General features: G+C 40.1%; 1 protein-coding gene across 4 annotated transcripts in view; it reads left to right on the top strand.

Moving 5' to 3' along the window:
• LOC126237147 (uncharacterized) overlaps nt 1-21,220 on the top strand; it is a 518,724-nt gene extending 497,504 nt beyond the window's left edge. For all 4 annotated transcript variants that reach the window (XM_049946992.1, XM_049946991.1, XM_049946990.1 and 1 more), the window contains exon 32: nt 20,825-21,220. In XM_049946992.1, the coding sequence (XP_049802949.1) occupies nt 20,825-20,968 (144 nt within the window). In that variant the 3' untranslated portion in view covers nt 20,969-21,220. The remainder of the gene's footprint in view (nt 1-20,824) is intronic.
• The last annotated feature ends 3,280 nt before the right edge of the window (nt 21,221-24,500 follow it).

Below are 24,500 nucleotides of genomic sequence, written 5' to 3'. Positions count from 1 at the left end.
ACCACCTCACTCTTTGCTTCAGCATTTGATGTCTCTCTTTTTTTCTGCTTCCTCCCTGTGCACTCCTGAAAGTCAGCCCACATGTTTGATGCTTAACAGGTGACTGGATAATGCGTAGTTCAACCCTGATTTTATAAATAGGTTTCACATGTACCCCCTGGTACAGGCCAGGCCCGGGGAGGTGTGATTGCCTGAGCTGTTACCTTCCCAATTGCCAAATGGACCCTGTGTTTGGAGTTTGAGAGGTGTGACCTGAGGTGTGAACAGTCATCTAAGATGAGTGAGCCCCCTCTAAGGGGGCCCACAGTCGGAAGGAGTACACCATCAGATACGCTGGCAATCAAGAGGGATTTTCGTGGGGCGAGGGGTTTGCAATGAGCCAAACATCTATTAAACGTAAATGCAAAGAAGCTAAAGATTCAACAATTCTCCCAGATGCATTTCGGTTCCTCATGGTGTCACATACTGCAGTACATCTGTCATTTGCTATGTTTAATCCATTTATTATTCAGAACGGTGTTGATTCAGTTGCAGGCCCTGTGAAATCCTGTTCTTGCCTACACAATGGAACTGTACTTCTAGAGACAAATTGTGATTTTCAAGCACAGTTATCCTGTTCTTGTAGAGGCCCATCATATTCTGAATTCTTCATCTGGTGTTATTTGCACTCTGCTACTTGATTGTCTGGCTGACGGGGGAAATCCAACATTCTCTCTCTGATCAGGCGTCACCGAGGTCCATTAGGTGATGAAAAAGGTTGATGCAAACTTAGTGCCTCCACACATTCTTTTTCTCACATTTTTTCCATTGAAGATTAAGGCAGGCTATAAAGTCATCACAGTCCAACCATACATTCCAAATACAATGTGTTGCTACCAGTGTCAACATTATAACCACACTCTTGTGTCCTGTCAAAACACGGACAAATATGTAACTTGTGATAGAGGTGCTCTTGAGGGTGCTTACTTGCCTCCTCGTCCCTGCTGTATCATTTGTAATGGTGAACACACTGCCTCATTCCGTGAGAGTCCCATGTATCTTTATGAGCAGGCCATCCAGGAGATCCAGATGAAGGAAAAAGTACTCTAGCCTGTCACTTAAAAGTTGCTGCCAAGTCAAAAGCCCTGTGTTTTACCATCCAGCACTAATAGTATCGTTCTTACTATGCCTTGCTTTACAAAGGACATGACCAAGCAGACTTCCAGTCCAGTACTACAGTTGTGAAATTGCCCAGTATCATCGTAGCATCCCTGTCTCCTTCTCCTACAGCTGCGCAGCAAGCTACCAGATCTTCGCCACTGACAGCGAAATCAAGTGCTACACAACCAGCAGGCTGGACAGGACAAAAGGAACACTCTCTCAAAAACTTTTTATATCCATTCAGCCAACAAACGTCGGAGTCTTTGTCTGCCAACCGTAAAAGCTCCAATAAATCAAACAAAGGCAAACGGTCTTCCCCTTTCCCGACTCGGAGATCCTCTTCAAAGGTGTTGTCGCATGATACCCTCAACTGGCTGACCTCCATTTCACCAGCGCCTACAATTATGCTGCCCTTGGGTCTGCAGGTCACTCCAAGGAGAATGCTGGTGACTCTTCGAAGGCTGGGACTTGGCAGCCACTAAGGTGCCTGCTCTTTGTTTTTTTCTTCCTCCCCATTCCCCATTATGACTCTTCTACAGTGGAACATTCATGGCATTAAATCTAACTAGGAGGAATTACAGCTGCTTTTGGAGTCACAGCGTCTGGTTTTTTTCTGCCTCCAAGAAACAAAGTTGCATCCTCGCGACTGCTTTGACCTCTCACTTTTCCTTCCTGTCCGCTTTGCATGTCCTTCCTGTCTACTTTGATCCTTCTCTCCTCCTTTCTCCCACTCTGAGGATAACATTCCATCTCATGGAGGGGCATGCTGCTCATTCAAGATAAGTCCACAGCCAAACCGTCCCATTGAACATCAGGCTGCAAGCTGTTGCAGTTTGCATTTTTCTTCCTCGTTTCACTATTTCTCTTTGTAGTGTCTACACCCCTAGGTCACTCACTGTCACCAGGGCAGACTTACTACAGCTTATTTGTCAGCTTGCTCGCCTCTTTTTGCTGCTTGGCGACTTTAACACCCACCATCCCCTTTGGGTCTCTTGAGAACCTGTCCGAGAGTTTCTGCCTTGGCTGACCTTCTCAGTCATCTCAACCTCATCTGACTTAACACTGAAACATCCACGTTCCTTTATGACTCCACACACACCTATTTCCCATTTGGACCTCTTTGGGCCTCTGATTCTGCAGTGCCCATCTTGCTCTTCGTCTCAAGTGGTCCTTTCTCTCTGATACATACTGAAGTCACCATTTCCTGTGCACTATCTGTTTGCTGACTTCTACCCCACCTGTGTGTAAACCCAATTGGCAGCTTTCTAAGGCCAACTGGAAGCTTTACTCCTGCCTGATGACCTTTGACGAACAACATTTTCTCATTGACCAGGTAGAGTACCTTACAAACATGATCCTTATCACCGCAGAATGTTCCATACCTTGCACTACTTCTTTACCACCCTGTGTCTCCTGGTTCCCTGGTGGACCGAGGAATGCAGCGACCCGATTCACATGTGGAGACGTGCTGTCCATGCTTTTTAACCATCATCCTACAATGGCAACTGTATTTGTTATAAATAGCTGTGTGCATTGTTGTCGCAATCTTCTGGATAGCAAAAAAGCTAGCTGGATTTCCTGTACTGGTTCTTTTAACAGTTTCACTCCCTCTTCCGTTTTGTGGGACAACCTGTGTGAACTCTCTGGGACCAAGGGTCATTGCATAGCATGTCATTGATGGCATATGATGTCATTGTGGACCCTATTGCTATCTCCAATGCCTTGGGCCAATATTTAGTGGAGATTTCAAGATCCACCTACTATTACGCCACCTTCTTCCCGTGGAAGTGAGTGGAGGGGGCTCAGGTGATATCCTCCTCCTCTACAATGCCACCTTTACTGTGAGGGAACTTGACCATGCTCTCACCACCTCCTGATCTCTCCTCCCCCCCCCCCCCCTTGCAACACACACACACACACACACACACACACACACACACACACACACACACACACACACCTCCCAGGCTTGGACAATGTTCACATTCAGATGTTGCAGCGCCTTTCGCTTGCAGGCAATCACTTTCTCCTTCATACATAAATCACATTTGGGCAGATGGCATGTTTCCCCGATGTTGATGTGAAGCCACTGTCATATCCATACCTAAGCCCAGTAAGGAAAAACACCTTCCTTCTAGCTAACTCCCCATTTCTCATATCAGCTGTGTTGTTTACAACTTGATCGAACATAGATTCATGGCCAGCTGGTATGGAGGCACTCGAATCTCGCAATCTACTAACCACTGCACAATGTGGATTTAGAGCACGCAGTTCTGCAGTTGACCATCTCGTTACTTTGTCACCATACGTCATGAATGGTTTTCTGGGGAAATAGCAGACTGTGGGTGTGGTCTTTGATTAGGAGAAAGCCAATGACTCCTGCTGGAGTACTGGTATCTTCCGTACTCTATATACGTCAGCCTTCGAGGCTGCCATTTCCATCGGGAAGTTTTAAAGACCAAGTTTACAAGGTAAATGTTGATTTGGCCTTGTCAGACAACTTTGTCCAGGAGAACGGGGTTACTCAATGCTCCATCCTGAGCATTGTCCACTTTGCTACAGCCATTAACCCTATTATGGACTGTCTCCCATCAGACATCTCCAGCTTTCTTTTTGTTAATGACTTTGCGATCTATTGCAGTTCTCCATGGACTTGTCTCCTAGAGTGGTGTCTTTAGCGATGTGTCAATTGTCTTTATTTGTGGAGCGTCAACAGTGGCTTTCATTTTTCCACTGACAAAACTGTTTGTATGAATTTCTGGCAACGCAGTGGGTTTCTTCCACCATCTTTACATCTTAGGCCTGTTGCTGACCTACGAAATTCCTGTTTCTAATGCTTGATTGGAAACTTTTGTGGTCCTGCCATGTGTCCTAGCTGGCCGCACACTTGATCAAATCCATCAGTGTCCTACTTGTCCTGAGTGATATTTCCTGGGGAGCGTATCTGAGTATCCTCCTTCGTTTATACCAAACTTTTGTCTGATCGAAACTGGACTATGGATGTTTTGTGTATTCCTCTGCACAACTTTCCAGCTCAAGCTGTCTTAGCACAATCCATTGCCATGGAATGTGTTTGACCATTGTCGCCGTTTACGCAAGCCTGGTTGAGTCTATGCAGAAGCTGCTGAACTACTACTGTCATATCAATGTGATATGCTCCTAAGCGCATAAGCATGCCATTTACCTGCTATGCCCAGCCACCCGTCGCTTGCACCCTTTTTTCAATGATTCCCTTAATTGCCAGTATGGGATGCTCCCTTCTTATCTGTTACTTCCTGGAGTTCACTTTTCAGCTATTGCTCCAGCAGCTTAACCTCATGCTATCAACTACATTTCTAATGGGAGTAAACCCTTCACCGCCTTGGCTTCTTGCGGCAGCCTGTGTTCATCTTGTACTTCATTTGCTTCCCGAGTACACTACTCGGGATTTATTGTATCGCTGTATGTTTCTTGACCTTCACACAGAACTTAGCTATAGCACATTTATGTACACTAATGGCTCTAAGGCCGACCATGGTGTCGGGTGTGCCTTTGTCATAGGAACCAACCATTCTCAGCATCTCAGCTCTTCACCCTGTATCAGACAATTCAGTACACCTGGCGACACAAGCTTTTTAATTGTGTCGTATGTTCCGAGTCTCTCAGAGCCCTTCAGGTTCTCTGTGTGCTGTACACAGTCCATTTCTTACTGCAACAGGTCTTAGAAAGCTTCCACTTGCTTGCTTTTGAGGAGCCACCATGAGTTCATGTGGGATCCTGGGCACATTGGACCAATGGGAAATGAGGCTGCTGACACTGCTACCAAGACTGCAGTTCTTCTACCTTGGCCTGCTAGCTCTTTTATTCTTTCAGATTATCATGGTGTCATTTTGGCATCACAGCTGGTCTTCTCTTCATGTGAACAAGCTCTGGGGAATTAAAGCTCTCCCAATGGATTGGTCAACCTACTCTCGGCCCTCTCATCAGGAAGAGATCATTTAGCAAGGTCCGTATTGGGTACTGCCATTTTACCCATATTCGTTTTTTACATAGTGAGCCCCCACCACTTTGTGCTCACTTTCATCAACCTCTGATGGTTCATTTCCTGACCCAGTGCCCTTTTTTAATCTCTTGCATTCCAGTGTGTGTTCGGCATCTGAGTTATCGGGGTGTTTTGCTTTTATCCGTCATAGCAATGTGGTGAAGGACATTTAATCTTCAGTTGGGGATCTCCGCTGTGTACAATGTATTTTCTGGGCCTTTCTCCAAGGGGAAGTCCTTGGTTTTAGCTCTATTTCCTTCCGTTGATTGGGCTTAACATATAATCGCTTTTAACTTATTCTTAAAAGAAGAAAGTAGTAGTAGTTTGACTTACATAGATATTATTTACACAGAAGATACAAAAGCATAAGGAGATAATTATTTAACATTTATAGAAAAATCGTAGCTGTGCATCCAGAAATTCCTGCAAGCTCCCACCACCCACAAAGCCACAAACCTGCAGCTTACCATTTGATGGTGCATCACCTCATGTCTGTTCCATTACCTGAATCTGCTTTCAAACAGAACTTCAGAGTATCAATGGCTACAGCTCTGCCCTGATTGATAATACACTATGAAAAGAGAAAATGTGTGAAATTCACCACTTCTGTACACTGGCTTGCAGGAACCAGCCAGCAGTTACAAAAACTGTAGTCCCATGTCACATACCAGCATAATTTCAGTTAACTTTGCAAAAAGGTTACAGTCACTCAAGTACAGACCTGCATTTTATAATACTACAACATATCAAAAATTTTATTCAAGAGAAATGACAACCTATATCCCTATGGCACAGAGCGGTGTGTGTAAAATCATGTGCAAGCAGTGTGGAAAAGTATATATTTGTCAGTCAGCCTTAGCCATGCCAATCAGATTATCTGAACATGAGAAAAGCTGGAGATTAAGAAAGAAAGATTCAATCTTACCACTCGTATAATGTAGAATATGAAGATTTTATGTCCTTAAAAAAAGCAGAAAGGTGACCCTACTGGAAAGGAAATCAACCAACTTCGGGCACAGAACACTTGTGTGGGTTCAGTTGCCGAGACTGCAGTCATGTGAGCAAGTTGCGTTTTTGTGTGGTGTGTGTGTGTGTGTGTGTGTGTGTGTGTGTGTTCATTTTCGAAGGCCTTAGTGGCCGAAAGCTTTAATTGTGTGAGTCTTCTTGTTGTGCCTATCTGCGACTCAGCATCTCCACTATATGTTGAGTAGCATCTTTCCTTCTCATAATATTGACACAGAGTACTAGGTTAGTATAAAATTACCAAACTCAATTGTATCTTCTGTGTAAATGGCAAATCATTTTATCTGTGTTTGCGACATTCAATTGTCACCTGAAGATGGCCTAAGAAGCTGAAAGCTGATTCTCGACCAAATAAATATAATTTTGCAGAACATCAGGAAGTGTTCCTTTATTTGATTACATTACTATTACAAAAAGAAAAATGTAGTTACAGGTTTACAAAATTAATGATATCAATGAAAAATTCAACACTTTCATTGATACATTAACCCATTTCTTTCAAATTGCTTTCCTGCTGAAAGCTGTAACCATAAGGGGGAATTCTAGTACAACAGCTGGATCACAAGGGGAATAAGGGTTTCTTGCCAGAAGGAAAAACTGCTTCACGAAGTGTGTAAATCAGAAAATTCCTCAATTGAAATACGTGTGTTCTACAAAACATACTCCAAAATACTAAGAAATGTAGTAAGAGCAGCAAAAATTATGCATAATGAAAAATACATTTTTAATTCAGATAATAAAGACAAGGCTATGTGGATGTTATAAAAAAAGAATCTGGTGAATACAGGTTATCCTGCAACAATATAACACTATCGCCAAAAAATAAAAAATTAACAATCCCCTTACAAGTACCAACAGTTTTAACAGTTTTTTTCACAGGTGTTGTTGATAATATGATACAATCTAGCTTAAAAAACAGCACTCAAGACAATGAATAGAAAATGAGTGCTTGTAGAGGGTCAGTGTACATCAGTTCCATCTCACAACATGAAGTAGCTAATGCAATTAAAGGACTAAAAATTCCAACTCCAGAGGCATTGATGGTGTCCGTGCATGAATTTTAAAGAAGAGTGCATCAAACCTAACTGAAACAGTTGCACTTATGCGACTGCTCACTTCAGGCAGGTACTTTCATAGATGTACTGAAATCATGTAAAGTCACTTGAGTGTATGAAAAAGGTGATAAAGATAATGTAAATTACTACAAACCCATCAAAATTTCCTCCTACATTTCAAAAGTGATAGAAAAAGTGATGTAAGGCAAACTCATTAAATTTGTAAATAAAAACAACATCCTATGTAATGAACAACATGGATTCAGAAATAAGAGGTCAAGACAACTGCTATTTATGAGTTCATCAATTCCATATTAAGCCTAATGGACAAGAAAAAGAAGTCGATAGTACTATTTATTGACTCGTCGTAAGCTTTTGATGAAGTGGGCTATAAAATTCTGCTGTCAAAGCTTGAAAATATAATAGCTGAGGTCTGTCCAACAACTGGATCAATTCCTTCCTGAGCAATTGTATGCAGGCAGTGTGCATCAAGCACACAAATATCCATCTAAAAATTGTATCTGAACACTTATCAGACCATAAACAAATTAAATATTGTGTACCCCAAGGATCACTAATGGGACCTCTTGTGTTCCTTCTGTATATTAATGATCACAACTTAAATGTGGATGTACATAAAATAATCATATTTGCAGATGCCGCAACAATTCTACTAAAAGGAGACAGTGAAGAACAGTTACAGCAACCAGTAAACACTGTCACAAAACAACTTAGCAGCTGGGCACTGAATAATCAATTAGTAAAAAAAAAAAAAAAAAAAAAAAAAAAAAAAAAAAAAAAAAAAAAACATAGCACTAAAATTCCACAATGCTCCAAACAAGGTCATATTTATCCCATTGGTCACTATCTAGACAAACTAGTTGTAACAGAACTGAAACCAAATTCCTAGGGCTTTAGCTGCAGAGCAATGGAAAATGGAATAAGCATATTAAATACTTTAATGCAGAACAGAGCATGACATGTTACCTTCTTTGCTCACAAAAATTGTGCTGTAGTGAGAAAACAGTAATGAATGCATATCATGTCTACTTCCATTCTTGCCTTAAATATGGAGTCACTTTCTGGAAAAAATCTAAAACAGCTAATAGCACTTTCAAACCACAGAAAAGGGCCATTAGAATCTGTTATGATGCGAACCTAGAGACTCTTGCGAACCTCTGTTTAATATATCTGGTATTCCTCCGTTACCATGTGTATACATTATGGAAACCCTATTGTTTTGGTCTTCAGTCCACAGACTCTTTTTGATGCAGCTCTGCAACTATATCCTGTGCAAGTATCTTCATCTCCAAATAATTACTGCAGCCTACATCCTTCTGAATCTGCTTAGTGTATTCATGTCTTAGTCTCCCTCTATGATTTTTAACCTCCACACTTCCCCCCCCCCCCCCCACTACTAAACTGGTCATCCCTTGATGACTCAGAATGTGTCCTATCAACTGATCCCTTTATCTAGTCAAGTTATGCCCAATTCTATTCAGTACCTCCTCATTAGTTATGTAATTTACCCATCTAATCTTCCACACTCTTCTGTAGCACCACATTTCGAAAGCTTCTATTCTCTTCTTGTCTAAACTATTTATCGTCCGTGTTTCACTTCCATACAAGGCTACACTCCATACAAATATTGTCAGAAAAGACTTTTTGGCACTGAAATCTATACTCGATGTTAACAAATTTCTCTTCTTCAGAAACACTTACCTATCCATAGCCAGTCTACCTTTTTTACCCTCCCTACTTTGACAATCATCAGTTATTTTGCTTCCCAAAAAATAAAACTCATTTACTACTTTAAATGTCTCATTCCCTAATCTAATTCCCTCAGCATTACCTGATTTAATCCAACTACATTCCATTATCCTCATTTTGTGTTTGTTGATGTTCATCTTTTTTTTTATTTTTTATTACTACTTGCTCAATATACGGATGAATAACATCGGGGATAGGCTACGACCCTGTCTCAATCCCTTCTCAACCACTTTTTGTGTCCCTCAACTCCTATAACTGCCATCCGGTTTCTGTACAAATTGTAAATAACCTTTCACTCCCTGTATTTTACCCCTACCACCTTCAGAATTTGAAAGAGAGTAATCCAGTCAACATTGTCAAAAGCTTTCTCTAAGTCTACAAATCCTAGAAATGTAGGTTTGCCTTTCCTTAACCTATCTTCTAAGATAATCGTAGGGTCAGTATTGTCTCACGTATTCCAACATTTCTACGGAATCCAAACTGATCTTCCCCAAGGTCGGCTTCTACCAGTTTTTCCATTCATCTGTAAAGAATATGCGCTAGTATTTTCCAAGCGGGACTTATTAAACTGATAGTTCTGTAATTTTCACATCTGTCAACACCTACTTTCTTTGGGATTGGAATTATTGTATTCTGCTTGAAGTCTGAGGGTATTTCGCCTGTCTCATACATCTTGCTCACTAGATGGTAAGTTTAGTTAGGCCTGGCTCTCCCAAGGCTATCAGTAGTTCTAATGGAATGTTGTCTACTCCTGGGGCATTTTTTTGACTTAGGTCTTTCAGTGCTCTGTCAAATTCTTCACGCATTATCATATCTCCCATTTCATCTTCATCTATGTCCTCTTCCATTTCCATAATATAGCCCTCAAGTATGTTGACCTTGTATAGACCCTCTGTATACTCCTCCCCTCTTTCTGCTTTCCCTTCTGTGCTTAGGACTGGTTTTCCATCTGAGCTCTTGATATTCATACAGGTGGTTCTCTTTCCTCCAAAGGTCTCTTTAATTTTCCTGTAGGCAGTATCTATCTTACCTATAGTGATACATTCTTCTACATTCTTATATTTGTCCTTTTACACTTCCTGTCAATCTCATTTTTGAGACGTTTGTATTCCTTTTTGCCTGCTTCATTACTGCATTTTTATATTTTCTACTTTCATCTGTTAAGTTCAATTTCTTTTCTGTTACCCAAAGATTTCTACTAGCCCTCATCTTTTTAAATACTTGAGCCTCTGCTACCCAGTGTGAAAACGTAACAGTTATTACTGAGGTCAAAACCTTTGGAAAATATCTAGTCATATTTACAGCACCACTACTTTTACTACATTGAAGAATATTTAAATTTATGAAACGTGTTATATAAATAATTAATGTCTAAAGTGTTTTATTGCAACCTTAAATAAGTATGTCTAGAAATCACTTTTGGAGGTATACTTATAACGTGACTTGTCCAGTGCCTTATGCAAAAGATGCTTGTGTACACAATAAGGCCAACAAATACAATACAATACAATATACATTTTGCCTCTTGGAAGGTAAGTGTCAGCCAAGATTCTGTGATCATATAATGGCACACAGTCACTACTCAATATGTAATGTACAGTCAGTAAACTCATTTCCACAAGATAACATTAAAGGTTTCCCAGCTGGGTGAATGATTTACCTTTAAAACAGATAATGTGATGATGAATTGTCAATTCATAAAAGGAAGTAATATGTCGCAAAATGTTGTTTTATGCTTTTCTGTTCCACTAATGTGTTCCGATAATTTTTAAATAGCATGTTACTATGTAATTTAGTTTTTCATTTGCCACTAGCAACTCCAGCAAAGCATATCTGCCTTGGGTGAATTACTTCTATCTGTTCTTAGCATTCAAGTACAGTGTGTACACTTTTCCAAAATTTTCTTCCTCAGGTGAAAACGGTTAACATTTGTCTGTAAGCATGAGATGAGTAGCATTCACTATCCTGTTATAACTAATGGATTCCCATTTATTCCATGGCCTCTAACATCACAATCATCTAATTAATCAGTATATATTGCACCTTTTTTACTTTGTAGCTGTGTTCTTTTTGTCATCAAGCCGCAGATTTTAACTTGTGTATTTATTCAATTTGTTTTGGAAGCATTGATGAAATTAGAGCTACATAGTACACTGTCATTGAATTATTTCTTTACTAGCCTTAGGTTTGTAGAAGTGGTAGAATTTTTTTGGTTAACCATCCTTCATGTTCGTTAAAAACTGAACAATATATGTAGGATTGGAAGAATCACACAGAAGACTACCAGCTCTTCGACATGTGTGCTTTTCCACAGTGATAGATTTGATTTCTCATTAGCTCCTCCTCCTCCTCCTCCTCCTCCTCCTAGCTGCACTGTCAGTTATGGGCACTGGCCTGCTCTAAGACATCATTCCATTCATCCTCTGACACCAATAATTTTTAGACCTTATTGTACATTATCCATGAATTAAAGTGTTTGCTATCCCCTGCTTCTTTGTCCCCGTAGGATTGTAGCAGCACTTTTTGGGGTTGGGGGGGGGTTCTCATGTTTCATACAAAAAATATGGTGTGATCCATTTCAAGCAGTTTATTTTAATGAACTTTATTATTTCAAGATTTTTATGTATTCTATAAAGTTCAAAACTATACTGTCCGTATCACTCTCTCTTCACTAGTCACCCCCATAGACTTTATGTAAAACAATATAAAAGCTCTTCACATTGTTGCATCAATGTCCAGGATTTTTAGAAGTATATTTTAATACTGTATGTATGTTTTATATAGTTGACACTTTGTTCTCCTGGACAGATTCATGGACTTCGGTTCTGTTGCCAGTCCATAATAACATTTATTAGCTAAGTGGATGTGTTGCTTTATTTCCTCATTTATACGGTTCTGTGATGCTAACAGTATTCCTAGAGAAATGCACACTAACTGATTCTATTTGTGCCTGGTCAATTTCTACTTCATATTTAGTTGTCATTGTACTATTTCATTTTATTGATGTTCACTTCGTCTCATTTCTGTTGCTGCTGCTACCAATGCCCCCGTATTTTCTTTAGCAGCTACTTCCGTTCTTTCAGTAATATCCACGTCATCTGCATAGGTCAAAACCTGCACCAATCCATTGAATATATTTCTGTAATGTTGATTTGCCCCCCCCCCTCCCCCCACTCCATGAACCACAGACCTTGCCTTTGGTGGGGAGGCTTGCGTGTCTCAGCGATACAGATAGCCATACTGTAGGTGCAACCACAACGGAGGGGTATCTGTTGAGAGGCCAGACAAGCGTGTGGTTCCTGAAGAGAGGCAGCAGCGTTTTCAGTAGTTGGAGGGGCAAAAGTCTGGATGATTGACTGATCTGGCCTTGTAACACTAACCAAAACGGCCTTGCTGTGCTGGTACTGCAAACAGCTGAAAGCAAGGGGAAACTACAGCCATAATTTTTCCCGAGGGCATGCAGCTTTACTGTATGGTTAAATGATGATGGCGTCCTCTTGGATAATATATTCCAGAGGTAAAATAGTCCCCCATTCAGATCTCCGGGCGGGGACTACTCAAGAGGATGTCGTTATCAGGAGAAAGAAAACAGGCGATCTATGGATCGGAGTGTGGAATGTCAGATCCCTTAATCGGGTAGGTAGGTTAGAAAATTTAAAAAGGGAAATGGATAGGTTAAAGTTAGATATAGTGGGAATTAGTGAAGTTCGGTGGCAAGAGGAACAAGACATCTGGTCAGGTGAATACAGGGTTATAACTACAAAATCAAATAGGGGTAATGCAGGAGTGGGTTTAATAATGAATAAAAAGATAGGAATGTGAGTAAACTACTACAAACAGCATAGTGAACACATTGTGGCCAAGATAGACACGAAGCCCACGCCTACTACAATAGTACAAGTTTATATGCCAACTAGCTCTGCAGATGACGAAGAAATTGATAAAATGTATGATGAGATAAAAGAAGTTATTCAGATAGTGAAGGGAGATGAAAACTTAATAGTCATGGGTGAGTGGAATTCGATAGTAGGAAAAGGGAGAGAAGGAAACTTAGTAGGTGAATATGGATTGGGGGTGAGAAATGAAAGAGGAAGCCGCCTGGTAGAATTTTGCACAGAGCATAACTTAATCATAGCTAACACTTGGTTCAAGAATCATAAAAGTAGGTTGTATACATGGAAGAAGCCTGGAGATACTAGGAGGTATCAGATAGATTATATAATGGTAAGACAGAGATTTAGGTACCAGGTTTTAAATTGTAAGACATTTCCAGGGGCAGATGTGTACCCTGACCACAATCTATTGGTTATGAACTGTAGATTAAAACTGAAGGAACTGCAAAAAGGTGGGAATTTAAGGAGATGGGACCTGATAAACTGACTAAACCAGAGGTTGTACAGAGTTTCAGGGAGAGCATAATGGAACAATTGACAGGAATGGGGGAAAGAAATACAGTAGAAGAAGAATGTGTAGCTTTGAGGGATGGAGTAGTGAAGGCAGCAGAGGATCAAGTAGGAAAAAGATGAGGGCTAGCAGAAATCCGTGGGTAACAGAAGTGGTATTGAATTTAATTGATGAAAGGAGAAAATATAAAAATGCAGTAAATGAGGCAGGCAAAAAGGAATACATCATCATCATCATCTTGGACAGTTTCCAGCCACTGGCTGGGTCTGTCGGGAACACAAGCCTCTCCATCGTGTTCTGTCTTTCCACCATTCCCCCTCTTCCACCTTCGTCCAATTCTCTCCTCTTCTTGTCACACATTCCTTCACTCCCTTCACCCATCTATCTCTTGGTCTTCCTCTGGGCCTCTTCCCCTCCAGTTGCAGATCAAACATCCTCTTTGGAATTCTTCCCTCATCCATTCTCTTCATGTGTCCATACCACTGCAGTCTTGATTTTTCTATCCTGTCCTGTACTGGTTCCTCCTTTAGTCTTTCCCTCACATACACATTTCGCAATCTGTCTCGTCTTGTTACACTCAACCTGCTCCTCTGGAACTTCATTTCACTAGCCTGTATTCTACTTTTGTCGCTTTTGTGCATTACCCATGTCTCACTTCCGTATGTCAATATGGGGACAAAGTAGGTTCGGTATATAATTCCCTTGGATTTCTGTGGGACCTCCTTGCTCCAAATAAGCCCCCTAATGCATTTGTAGAACTGCCCTGCTTTTCTGCACCTTTCATTTATTTCCGTTGCGTTTCCCCCCTTACTTTCAATCATGCTTCCCAGGTACTTGAAGTTCTCTACCACTTGTAGTTTTTCCCCTCCACAAGTTATATCCACATTTGGCCTATTCTTCTTCCTTGTTGTGACAGTTATTTCACTTTTCTTTGCAGAGAAATGCATTCCATATTGTGCTGCCGTTGCCTCCCATACATCTAACTGCTCTTGCACCTCCTTCTCGCACTTTCCCCATAACATCAGGTCATCGGCAAAAAGCACTGCTTTCATTTTATGATCTCCAATTGCATCTGATACTTGCTGCAGGATTTCATCCATAACAATAATAAACAATAAAGGCGAAAGTGCACTTCCCTGTCGCAGCCCATTTTCCAGCTTGAACCATGCAGTACGTTCCCTCCCCACTTTCACACAACTCTCACTTCCCTCATACATTTTTCTGACTTTTCGTGTTATCTCTTCATCTATCCCTTTTGCGTTCAGCACATCCCAGAGCTTGTCCCTACAGATACTGTCATACGCCTTCTCAATATCTAAAAAGGCCATGATTAAGTCCTTCCCATACTCATAGTGTCTTTCCTGCAGTTGCCTTACCGCAAATATGAGGTCCGTTGTTGATCTTCCCGGTCTGAAACCGTACTGCTCCTCTTGCAGTCTACTTTCAATACTGCTTCTTATTCTCTTCTCCAGGATCTTTTCATAGATTTTTCCACAGTGGCATAGCAGGGTGATTCCTCTGTAGTTCTCACATCTCCTTTTATCCCCTTTCTTGAAGATCGGGACTATAATTCCTTTCTTCCAATCCTCAGGAATTCTGTTCTCCTTCCACACCACCCTCAGCACTCTGTATAGCCACTGGGTTCCTACTACTCCTGCTGCTCGTATCATATCCACTGTTACTTCGTCCCAACCTGGTGCCTTGCCCCCTTTCATCCTCTTTATGGCTTCTTCCACTTCATTCCAAGTTAGATCATCAATTTCCCCACTATTATAATCGTCTGCTGCCTTAGGCTCTCCATTGCTGTTAGTTACCCGCTTGGCGGCATTCAACAGATCATCAAAGTACTCCTTCCAAATCTTTTTGAGCTCATGCATTTCCTCCACAACTCTTCCATTATTATCCATGATCCTGAGGCACTCGCTTCTCAAAAATGAGATCGACAGGAAGTGCAAAACGGCTAAGCTGGAGTGGCTAGAGGACAAATGTAAGGAGTCGAGGCTTATCTTACTAGGGGTAAGGTAGATACTGCCTACAGGAAAATTAAAGAGACCTTTGGAGAAAAGAGAACCACTTGTATGAATATCGAGAGCTCAGATGGAAACCCACTTCTAAGCAAAGAAGGGAAAGCAGAAAGGTGGAAGGAGTATATAGAGGGTCTATACAAGGGCAATGCTCTTGAGGACAATATTATGAAAATGGAAGAGGATGTAGATGAAGATGATATGAAAGACCGAAGTCGAAACATTCCAACAGGAGTAGACAACATTCCGTTAGAACTACTGACAGCTTGGGAGAGCCAGGCCTAACAAAACTCTACCATCTAGTGAGCAAGATGTATGAGACAGGCGAAATACCCTCAGACTTCAAGAAGAATATAATAATTCCAATCCCAAAGAAAGCAGGTGTTGACAGATGTGAAAATTACCGAACTATGAGTTTAATAAGTCACAGCTGCAAAATACTAATGTGTATTCTTTACAGATTAATGGAAAAACTGGTAGAAGCCGACCTTGGGGAAGATCAGTTTGGATTCCGTAGAAATATTGGAACACGGGAGGCAATACTGACCCTACGACATATCTTAGAAAATAGATTAAGGAAAGGCAAACCTACATTTCTAACATTTGTAGACTTAGAGAAAGCTTTTGACAATGTTGTCTGGAATACTCTTTTTTCAAATTCTGAAGGTGACAGGGGTCAAATACAGGATGCAAAAGGCCATTTACAATTTGTACAGAAACCAGATGGCAGTTGTAAGAGTTGAGGGGCATGAAAGGGAGGCAATGGTTGTGAAGGGAGTGAGACATGGTTGTAGCCTATCCACGATGTTTTGGAAGAGCAGTTGAACAGAATGTACAGTGTCTTAAAAGGAGGATGTAAGATAAACATCAATAAAAGCAAACTGAGGATAATGTAATGTAGTCGAATTAAGTCATGTGATGCTGAGGGAATTAGATTAGGAAATGAGACACTTAAAGTAGTAAAGGAGTTTTACTATTTGGGGAGCAAAATAACTGATGATGGTTGAAGTAGAGAGGATATAAAATGTAGACTGGCAATGGCAAGGAAAGCGTTTCTGAAGAAGAAAAATTTGTTAACATCAAGTATTGATTTAAGTGTCAGGAAGTTTTTTCTGAAAGTACTTGTATGGAGTGTAGCCATGTACGGAAGTGAAACATGGACGATAAATAGTTTGGACAAGAAGAGAATAGAAGCTTTCGAAATGTGTTGCTACAGAAGAATGCTGAAGTTTAAATGGGTAGATCACATAACTAATGAGGAGGTATTGAATAGGATTGGGGAGAAGAGGAGTTTGTGGCACAACTTGACTAGAGGAAGGGATCGGTTGGTAGGACATGTTCTGGGGCATCAAGGGATTACCAATTTAGCATTGGAGGGCAGCATGGAGGATAAAAATTGTAGAGGGAGACAAGGGAAGAATACACTAAGCAGATTCAGAAGGATGTAGGTTGCGTTCAGTACTGGGAGATGAAGCAGCTTGCACAGGATAGAGTAGCATGGAGAGCTGCATCAAACCAGTCTCAGGACTGAAGACCACAGCAACAACAATGTTGATTTAAGTCACTCTTATTATTTTCTTTAGAACGGTATTAAAAAGCACACATGAGAGTGCATCCCACTGCCCCAGTCAACAGTTAGCCTAAAAAGTTGCCATTAAATTTCATTGTATTTGCACTTTATGTACTACTGTTTTCGTAGTTTGACTTAATGGGGTGTATTAACTGTTTTGGCATGCCAGGTTCATTCGTGGTTTCAATAAGCATTTTCTTTTTATGGTATAATATGCTGCTGCAAAATCTGCAAGTACGTGATGTGTTTCAATATTGTATCCTCTTCTTTCTTCCCGTATTTGCCTCACCGTGGGTATTTGGTCAATAGTTGATTTGCCAGAGCTAAAGCCTGCTTGGTATCTCCACATTACTTTTCTTGCAGTAGGTTTTACATGGGTACAAAGCAGGAAGGAGGATATTTTGTACATTATGCTTAATAAAGTAATTCTTCGATAGTTTTTGCATTTCAAGATGTCCCCTTTATTATATACATCACGTATTACTCCCATTTTCCAATCATTTGGGATGACTTTTTGTGTCCATATATCTGGGATAGTGCATACAGGTATTTAACTGTGAGGGTGATATGGAAAGTAACTGCCATTCTAGCGTGGCATTTGTATTGGCGCACAGAGTGCTGCCATTTCCTTATTTACATCTACATCTACATTTACATTTATACTCCGCAAGCCACCCAACGGTGTGTGGCGGAGGGCACTTTACGTGCCACTGTCATTACCTCCCTTTCCTGTTCCAGTCGTGTATGGTTCGCGGGAAGAACGACTGTCTGAAAGCCTCCGTGCGCACTCTAATCTCTCTAATTTTACATCCATGGTCTCCTAAGGAGGTATAAGTAGGGGGAAGCAATTTATTCGATACCTCATCCAGAAACGCACCCTCTCGAAACCTGGCGAGCAAGCTACACCGCGATGCAGAGCGCCTCTCTTGCAGAGTCTGCCACTTGAGTTTGTTAAACATCTCCGTAACGCTATCACGGTTACCAAATAACCCTGTGACGAAACGCGCCGCTCTTCTTTGGATCTTCTCTATCTCCTCCGTCAACCCGATCTGGTACGGATCCCACACTGATGAGCAATACTCAAGTATAGGTCGAACGAGTGTTTTGTAAGCCACCTCCTTTGTTGATGGACTACATTTTCTAAGCACTCTCCCAATGAATCTCAACCTGGTACCCGCCTTACCAACAATTAATTTTATATGATCATTCCACTTCAAATCGTTCCGCACGCATACTCCCAGATGTTTTACAGAAGTAACTGCTACCAATGTTTGTTCCGCTATCATATAATCATACAATAAAGGATCCTTCTTTCTATGTATTCGCAATACATTACATTTGTCTATGTTAAGGGTCAGTTGCCACTCCCTGCACCAAGTGCCTATCCGCTGCAGATCTTCCTGCATTTCGCTACAATTTTCTAATGGTGCAACTTCTCTGTATACTACAGCATCATCCGCGAAAAGCGGCATGGGACTTCAGACACTATCTACTAGGTCATTTATATATATTGTGAAAAGCAATGGTCCCATAACACTCCCCTGTGGCACGCCAGAGGTTTACTGTTTCTGAGTCAGTAAGCTTCCAGTTGCAAAAAATGAACCTCTTTCTTCCACACATACGCTGGTTCTAACCTCGAAACAAGAGTACTGCAATAAAGAAGACCACGAAATGTGAGCACAAATAAGATTTCTTTCACTGCAGAACATTTCAGCAGCAGACATTCATTATTGTTTTGCTGTGTGTGACGCAAGTGTAATAAGTGAAGGTGTTGTGTGACAATGGGTTCAATTTTTTACAAGTGGTAAAATAAACATTTATGGTAAAGAGAGTAAAGATTTTGTCAAGAAAATTAATGAAACAGTTCATGAAAATCAAAGATTCTTAATCTCTGAACTTCCTGAACTCTTCATGCATATTTCACTTACGGTTTTGTTCAAAGTCATTAGTAATAACAGAGACTACCAAAAGTTGTGTGCTTGATGGATACTGAAATTGCTCACAGAGGTCCACAGAACCAAACAAATGGGCTCTGCCCTAGATTTCCTTTCATGCTGTGACATGGAAGGAAACGGATTTCATCTCTTCACTCACAAGAAGAAGTGGCTTGCATTGCAGCACTTTGATGATGACAACAAATTTCAAAACACTGTGAAAGACTGCCTATGCTCCCAGGCATCTGAATTTTATGAAGAAGAAATTTATAAATTAGTGATACTCCATGACATATGCTTCAATTTCAATGGTGACGGTGTTGGAATAGAGAAAAAGCTGCAACCTTTTTATTTGCAGCCATATGGAAGTTGCTTTCCAAAATGCCCCCATAGATGATCTCCACCACACTTAATATGCTCAGCTGACAGGTTGTCATTGCCAGGTGACTTGTTGTTAGCTAGTTTCTTAATTGCTTGTTGAATTTCTTAGATTGAGGGCATCCAATTTTCTTCTTTTTCCAACAGTTGGTTTTCAGTTAGTTTCTGTGCTTCAGAATTCTCTTGAGTGTAGCAATTCCTTAAAATGCTCAATCCGACATTGTAACAATCCCTCCTGTAAAGCTATTAATTCTCCATTTTTCCTTCTACATCTTGTTTTTGGTTGAAGGCTGCTTCTAAGGCTATTGACCTTTCTGTAGAATTTCTTGTTTTAGTAACATTATTCAGTATCTTGCAACTGCCTTTCAAAATAGCTTCTTTCTTTTAGTTTAACGTTTCACTTTTCTCGCACTCTTAATCATACATTGGTTTCTTCTGGTCTGTTGTTCTATACGAATCACTTCCTCTGCAGCAGTCTATATTTCGTTCCTGATTTTGTACCATTGGTCATGGATGATATGAGTATAGTTGTGAAGGATTCCTGTTAATCTATTTTCCAAATTATTTGCAGCCTTCCCTGGGTCCGTAAGTTCTGAGATAGTATACTTATTTTGTGTTTGTCCTTTAACTTGAACACTGGAGCAAGCTTATCGACAGTGTCCAAAATACAAATAAAAATGGTGACAAGAGATCCGAATACTAAGTTAGGGCAGGAGTGGGTCTTTCCCCCTACCTCTAGTAAACACAGCCTGCATAAAGAGAGTAGTAACACCTGATAAATTTTGCAGCGTAACTTAACAAGGCAGTGTCCAACATGTGGTTCCAACATAAGAACATGTGTAAAATGGCTTTGGTGTCATCAGATAACAATACTTGGAACAAATTGATCATATGTTAATAAATATTAGACAAGGCTCTGATGTACTGGATTGCTGTTGTTTCTGAGGTCAAACATGGACTCACATCACTACCTCCTCATACTAAAAGTAAGAGGGACAATTTAGAATGCACATTAGCACCCACACATGGAGATATATACATATAAGGTGCTGAGAACCATAAGAGCCTAAAGCAGATAGTTTTTGAGTCCACGTATAAGTGAATATCAGAGAAACTGATAAGACAGACCATAAGATCAACAGATATCAGGAACATGAATAAATGCTACAATTTCACAATCTGTGATGATGTATTGTAGCCCTTATGGTTCTCAGCACATTGTATCATTGTTACTAATCTGATTGGCAACATAGAATTACATTTATTAGTCGCGTAAGGAAACAGTTAAGAAACTAATCATAACTCGTATGAGTAGCCTTCCATGTAAATAGAAATCAAAGGAATTTCTGTTGTGTCAGTTAACCAGTTTATTTCCTCATTACTACAGAATATTGATTGGTGTGATATACCATGTGTAGCAGACAGCTTTACTTGAAAAGTATTTACAATTTTTTAAATTATAGTATGGTATAACATTTTTTCATGTAATTTTATTTTCTTTATAGGAACGCCATCCCACATTGGTTGTAGAACTACAAACAATAGACGACGGAAAACTAATATATGAAAAATTAATAGAGACTGGACTTTTGAAAAGAAATGGCAGCGATTCAAAAAAATTAACTTTAAACTTTGAAAATAAAGACTGATATGTGTGTTAATGATTTGGGTGATTGTCTTTGTTAGTCACTGAAAGGATAGATTTTCACTTTGTCTTATTTATTTCAGACCATACAGATATCATGAAAAGACTTAAATATTATGTTGTTGCATTTTTTAAGGGTATTACTTTGTTCATTTTTTTATTTGACTTTCCAGTGTGAAAACTGTATTTTTATTTTTAAGTGACATTCCAGTTTCTTATTTAGCTAAAATTATTTCAGCAGTTTATTGTATCTTTTGTGTGCTATTTTGTGATATAGAAATAAATGTTTTGTATTGCCGTTTATTTGTTGTGTGTATTAAAGTTGACGTTACTTCTTATCCTTGACTTCCCTGGAACCAAAGCATTTTAAGTTACAAATAGTAATAAAGAAGAGAAGTTTTTCATAACTGTGTACAAATCAAAACATACATCTATTCTAAACTGGCATTTAAAAATTCAAGGTATAAGTAGAAAGGAATGACACGTAGGCCACTTAAGCTTTAATACATGATAAATTGTTTGAGTCAAGAGTACTAGAACCTAATTTTTGCCAAAATTGTTACATAGGCCACTGTATTCCGTGTAACCAAACTGTTATATCAGTTCTAAAATCCAGTAGGGCAACATCTGGTTTTTACAGTGTCTGTATAGTTTGATGCAATGTTCCTTCGGACATGCATGCGTGTCTGAAGGAATGGACACAGCTGACACTTCCTGGGAGATTAAAACTTTGTGCTGGACTTAGACTTGAACTTGGGACCTTTATCTTTTGTTGGCAAGTGCTCTAGCAAATGAGCTACCCAAGAATGACTCACAACACATCATCACAGTTTAAATTCTGCTGGTACCTAATCTCCTACCCTCCAAACTTTACAAAGGCTCTCCCGCGAAACAAGCTGGATGAATACTACTGGAAGAAGGATATTGTCGAGATGCAGCTTAGTTGCAGCCAGGGAGCTGTTTCCAAAATGTAATTTTCCCTTTGCATTGGAGTGTGTCCTGGTATGAAATTTCCTGGCTGATTAAAATTGTGTGCCTGACCGAGATTCAGAACTCGAGGCCTGATTTTGCTTCTCAGTCCAGCAAACAGTTTTAGTCTGCCAGGAACTTTCATACCAGCGCGCTTGACACTGCAGAGGGAAAATTTCATTTCGGACAGTGCTGACAATTGACAGATGTATTACGAAATGCATTCGCAAATTGTGAATGAAAATATACAACAGCTGTATGATTTACTAGTAACATATGAAAATTTGTGCTGTATCGGGACTCAAACCCAAATTTCGTGCCTTATGCGTGCATTTGCAGCAGCTATCCTAGCACATGTCATGGCCACATCCTAACTATCATATGTCCTAGTGTCTGTGTCACACACTAATTGTGTGATCCCCCCCAGAGGGAAAGATATTATTTTATTGAAATACAGTAGGGCAGTGTCAAACAGACAGTACATCAAACAGAATAACTCCATTAGAGACCCAAAAGACAGTTGCCTTGACTTTACCAGCTGAGGGTGAGACCTTGAATTTCTGCAGAGGAGTACAGGTGGTGTGATGCCAGTCCACGGATTGCTGTTTTGTTTCTGGTTCGAAGAGATGAATCCATGTTTCCTTGCCCCTGATGATGCTCGACAAAAAATTGTCATGATCAACCTCATAATATGTAATTAATTATGTACAGTTGGTCCTTTGTTACTCTTCATGGTCTTCCGTTACGTGGCGAGAAACCAAGTGGGCACATGCCTTTGAACATCCCAACTAGTGGAGGAGTTTGTTAGCACTACTAACAGAGACATCTGGTTGTGCAGAGAGATGTTTGATTGTGATCTGTTAATCATCTCAAATAAAAGTGTCTGCACATTCCACCATTGCAGGAGTCATGGCTGTGTGTGGTCGGCTGGCTCTCAGAGATCAGACCTTGTTGTAATAATGACAGATGCCTCACTCGATGAGTCGCCATTCTTTTGTTCACGGCCAGGTCTCTGTAGAGATTCTGAAAGCAGTACTCTAGTCTTTCACCAAAAGAAACCAAATGACAGGTCTCTGCTTGGTGTGCCAGCTGCGTTACAGACACCATTTCGAAGGCTGCATATAGTGCTGTCACCTATCAGAACTTAATGAAACTGTAAAGGCTGAAGCAGGAATATTGATGATGTCCCCAAAAAAATTTTCAATTTTTTCCAACTGGAATTTGCAGAGACAAAAAATATGTTGTATTAGTTATTGAATGTCCCTCACAGTAATGGTGTTGGTTATTTGCCCACCCATATTAGTGTGGAGGTGCAATAAACTTTTATTTCTCATACTGATACAGCTCCTTCCTTACTAAGAGACAGTTTGATGCACATATTTGCGAGATGAGAAAACCCTTCTAACGCATGTTACCATAACGGGGAGAACAAATACTTGCTTTACCTTCCCTATTCATCTGAATAAGTGACTCATCCATACAGTTTTCATTAGCACATCATTTGCAACAATAAGCCTGTGCCTCAGTGGAGTACGTGGTAGTGATGATTAATCTTATCTATAGTTATGAAATCATCTTCAGTGTGAGAAATAAAATTTTTGGGAGCAGCCCCATCTGCTCAAAGCAAATTGATATTTGTTAGAGTTTCTTGCTTTTATGTTTACACAAAAATTGCAGCACTGACACCAATTCATGTACCAATTTATTTTTTAGAACTACATGGAAGACTTGCACTACATCTACTAACTTCAGAAATTATGATGTAATAGCACATGCAAAGAATTATTAGTGAATGAAGGGATAAACTAAATATAAAGCCTGTATAGCGAAACACTTACCCTTAATTTAATGACACTGAGATTAAATTTTTTATATAGATCTCAGCTTTGTCAGAGGTTATGCCATTATGTCAGGGAAATGATCCTGTGTTGAAATATACTAAACACAAAGTTCTCCTTCCATCACATTTTCTCAATTAAAGAAATACTTAATTTTAATATGTGTAGTGGAGTGTTGATATTTTTTGCAGCAACAAGCTCTGCCTCAGTGGAGTATGTGACAATGATAATTAATCTTTCACTTAGTTATGAAATGGCTTCATCTGTGTGAGTGATTACACCACCTGATTTTTAGTAATCAGTCACATTACATCCACTAGGAAAGTCTGCATTACTATAGCACTTCAAAGTTCCACTACTAATATTTGGACAGTAGCCTACACCCAAATCACCTGTACCAGCAACATATTGAGGTATTTGTTTCAAATTTAAGCAATCATTTTTCCTGCACTCTGTACATGAATGGAATGGGAAAAATCCCCAATAATTGGTACATTGGGACCTACCCTCTGCCATGCAGTTAGTGGTTTGCAGAGTATAGATGTAGATGCAGATGTAGACATCAAACCTTATTGTTAGATTGTGTGCATTTACTCGAAGGTGCACCATGCTATGCCAACCAGAGATGAGGACAACTCCAGGATAATACAGGAACCCCATATAGATGCCACAACTTGCAATGATTCTGCAATCGCTGTCTCACCTTATACATGCTTGGTGGCCCTCTGT

This window comes from Schistocerca nitens, chromosome 2 (assembly GCF_023898315.1).
Source record: "Schistocerca nitens isolate TAMUIC-IGC-003100 chromosome 2, iqSchNite1.1, whole genome shotgun sequence".
Taxonomy (NCBI): Eukaryota; Metazoa; Arthropoda; class Insecta; order Orthoptera; family Acrididae; genus Schistocerca; species Schistocerca nitens.
This window is presented reverse-complemented; position numbering and strand designations above follow the sequence as displayed.